The sequence below is a fragment of the Amphimedon queenslandica genome, unplaced genomic scaffold (assembly GCF_000090795.2).
Source record: "Amphimedon queenslandica unplaced genomic scaffold, v1.1 AMPQUscaffold_8522_Cont19534, whole genome shotgun sequence".
NCBI lineage: Eukaryota > Metazoa > Porifera > Demospongiae > Haplosclerida > Niphatidae > Amphimedon > Amphimedon queenslandica.
Genome location: NW_003551201.1, coordinates 1 through 2,605, shown reverse-complemented (window position 1 = coordinate 2,605; position 2,605 = coordinate 1). Strand labels below are relative to the sequence as shown.

The window sequence follows — 2,605 nt, the reverse complement described above, 5'->3', positions numbered from 1 at the left end:
GTATTCTCAAGGAGTTGGTTGGACATGTTTACAAGGCTCACTCCAATAAAGAAATATACACTGGAGATAAGGATGGAATTGTAAAGGGAATGCTTTCAGAGTCCGAGTTGAAAAAGATTTGTAATAAACAACTTGATCCCATCGAAAAAGAGCTAAAAATTACAAATATCGCAACAAAATTGCTGAAGCTTTTTGTGGAGCTCACAATAGCTACTCCAATAGATGATAAATATTTCATACCAGCTCTCCTTCCAGTGAAAGATGTTACAGATATCAATCCTTATAAGGATCGTGAGCCATTGCTGTTTTACTTTGAAAAGGCAACCCCAATGGGTCTGTTCTGCTCTGTCATCACTCGTCTACTTTCCAGCCCTTGCTACAAAATTGCTTCGATAGAAAGTAATTTCTCTAATTACATTGAATTGAAATATCGTACAGAAGGAGTCGCGTCATTCTACATTGTTCTAGTTGAACAGGTCAATTGCATTGAAGTCCATTGTGAGGAACAGAGAGGTGAAGGGATAGTAAGGGAAGATGTAAGAGAAGCGATCACTTTAGCAGCTGAAAAACACAATCTCAGTGACAGTCATAGGATTCCAGATCTCCGATTTTATTGTCCATGTAAGCGTGGCCCTGGAAGTGCTGGTACTAGAGGAAGTGCTAGTGCTCATGAAGGACAAGGTACTGGTCCTGATGAAAGTGGAACTGATGGAGGTGGTGCTAACAGTGGAGGAGGTGTGTCAAAAGGGAAGAAGCATACAGTTGAAGTTGAGACAGTCAATAAGGAGCATATCTTTCGATGCAGTGAAAACCCACGCATTAAATGTGAAGATAAGAAACAGTTATGGAGCTCCTGGCTTGACGGTAAGTTATTTACATATTATTATATCTATTATTGCTATTATTATTGATTACATGTATATTATTGTGAATGACCTGCTGGTTATTTTTTCCACAGCTGGTGCAAACACTCCCATTTCTATTGATGAGCCAAATTCTCCAACAAAGCGAAGTAAATTACAGTACATTACTATTAATTCATTGATGCTAATTTTAATATAAAGGTACTGTGAAAAGACATCTATCTGAGACAGAGAGCTCTGGTTCTTCACAATCTAAACGTAGACATGTTGATGAGGAAACTGATAGTAAATGTCTTTTGTTTAATTGTGTATTATGTACATGCATGTACAGGATGATCCGATAATATATTACATGTATTTTTAAATCTGCAGGCAAGAAGCTTTCTAAGGAAACAGTCCAAAGAATATTTCATTTTTCTGCTCACCATTACAGACTGATAGGGACTGGATTGGGTGTAGATGTAGCTGATCTGAAAGATACAGATAAAGCAACTAATAATCTTATTCAAGTCTTTCAGAGGTGGTTTGATGCCAATAAAAATGTCAGTTGGGGTACTCTAAGAGAACTTTGTGAAGAGGACTATCCTAATGATCTGGGCCAAGCAAAGGCTAAACTAAATAAAGTACTTGACAGCCAGTCTTCTTAAAAGAATGATGCCAGCTCCTCATATTTTAATTATTAAAATGATGTTTTTTCTATTGTTTACATAAATAAAAAACATTAAAAATGGAAATGTAGTAGGATTGAATTGGGAAAAAGTAAAGAAGCAAGAGGGAACTTGCAAACTGGTGTGGTGAAAAATCCTACACTACTAGTGGCATGAGAAAGCATTAGTGATAATTGTATGTGCATATAAATTAAAATGGTGTCAAACCACAAACCCACGTGGTGACCGTGACTGTAGTCTTCCATTTCATTCTCTGTCTTTGCTTCTTTTTGAAACTACCTTTCCAGTCCTTGACCCAAGCACAAAGGAATGATGTAAAAGCTGCAACTTGAGCAGTTCTCTAAAGTCTGAAGAATTTTGCAGAAATTAGAATTTGGGCCTGTTCTCCAAAAATGCTCCCACTACATCACAGTGAATACAGTCCACTTTAAAGGTGCCAGGAGAATCGCTCAGTAATGAAGAGCTCATCTAAGCCATTTATAAGGCTGTACAACGTTTAAAGTGATGCCAACGTTTTAAATGGTACCATCTTGAAACCAATCCACATGTAGGCTACCACCTATATACACTGTACGTGTAATAGTACAGGGACTTTGACTTGATTTTGAAGGAATTCAATAAACGCAAATAATCTAAATTTAATTGGAATCAGCTCAAACTTTCTACACAGCATAAGTACATGTATATGCATCAGGAAATGTGATGATGATGAATTCTCTCATTTTTAGTTTTGGCAAAATTTGACCCGTGACCCTGTAGTACAGTAGAGGGACTTCAACCCAATTGTGGAGCAACTTCAAAAATTTGTAACAATTCAATTTTGATTGGAGTCAGTTCAAACTTTCTATGTAACATAAATATATGTATATGCATCAGGAAATGTGACAAAAGTGAAAAATTCATCTTTTGTAAAACTTGGCCTGTGACATGTATACATTATGTAAAGGTACATGTGTACATATACAATCAGCCAGTAATTCCTCACCTTATACACTTCCTTATACACATCAGGTAGCCCTACAGTCTGAGACACTAGCCAGGTTGGTAGAGAAGGTGTGGAATGCTGCTAGTAGT

The 2,605-nt window shown here is 36.9% G+C and overlaps 1 protein-coding gene across 1 annotated transcript; it reads left to right on the top strand.

The window, feature by feature from the left end:
• The first annotated feature begins 6 nt into the window (after positions 1 to 6).
• LOC109591285 (uncharacterized) lies at positions 7 to 1,572 on the top strand. Its single transcript, XM_020007047.1, has 4 exons — positions 7 to 864; positions 959 to 1,012; positions 1,065 to 1,148; positions 1,236 to 1,572. Exons 1-4 carry the CDS (start codon positions 90 to 92, stop codon positions 1,508 to 1,510), a joined length of 1,188 nt encoding a protein of 395 aa, XP_019862606.1. The 5' UTR covers positions 7 to 89; the 3' UTR covers positions 1,511 to 1,572.
• The last annotated feature ends 1,033 nt before the right edge of the window (positions 1,573 to 2,605 follow it).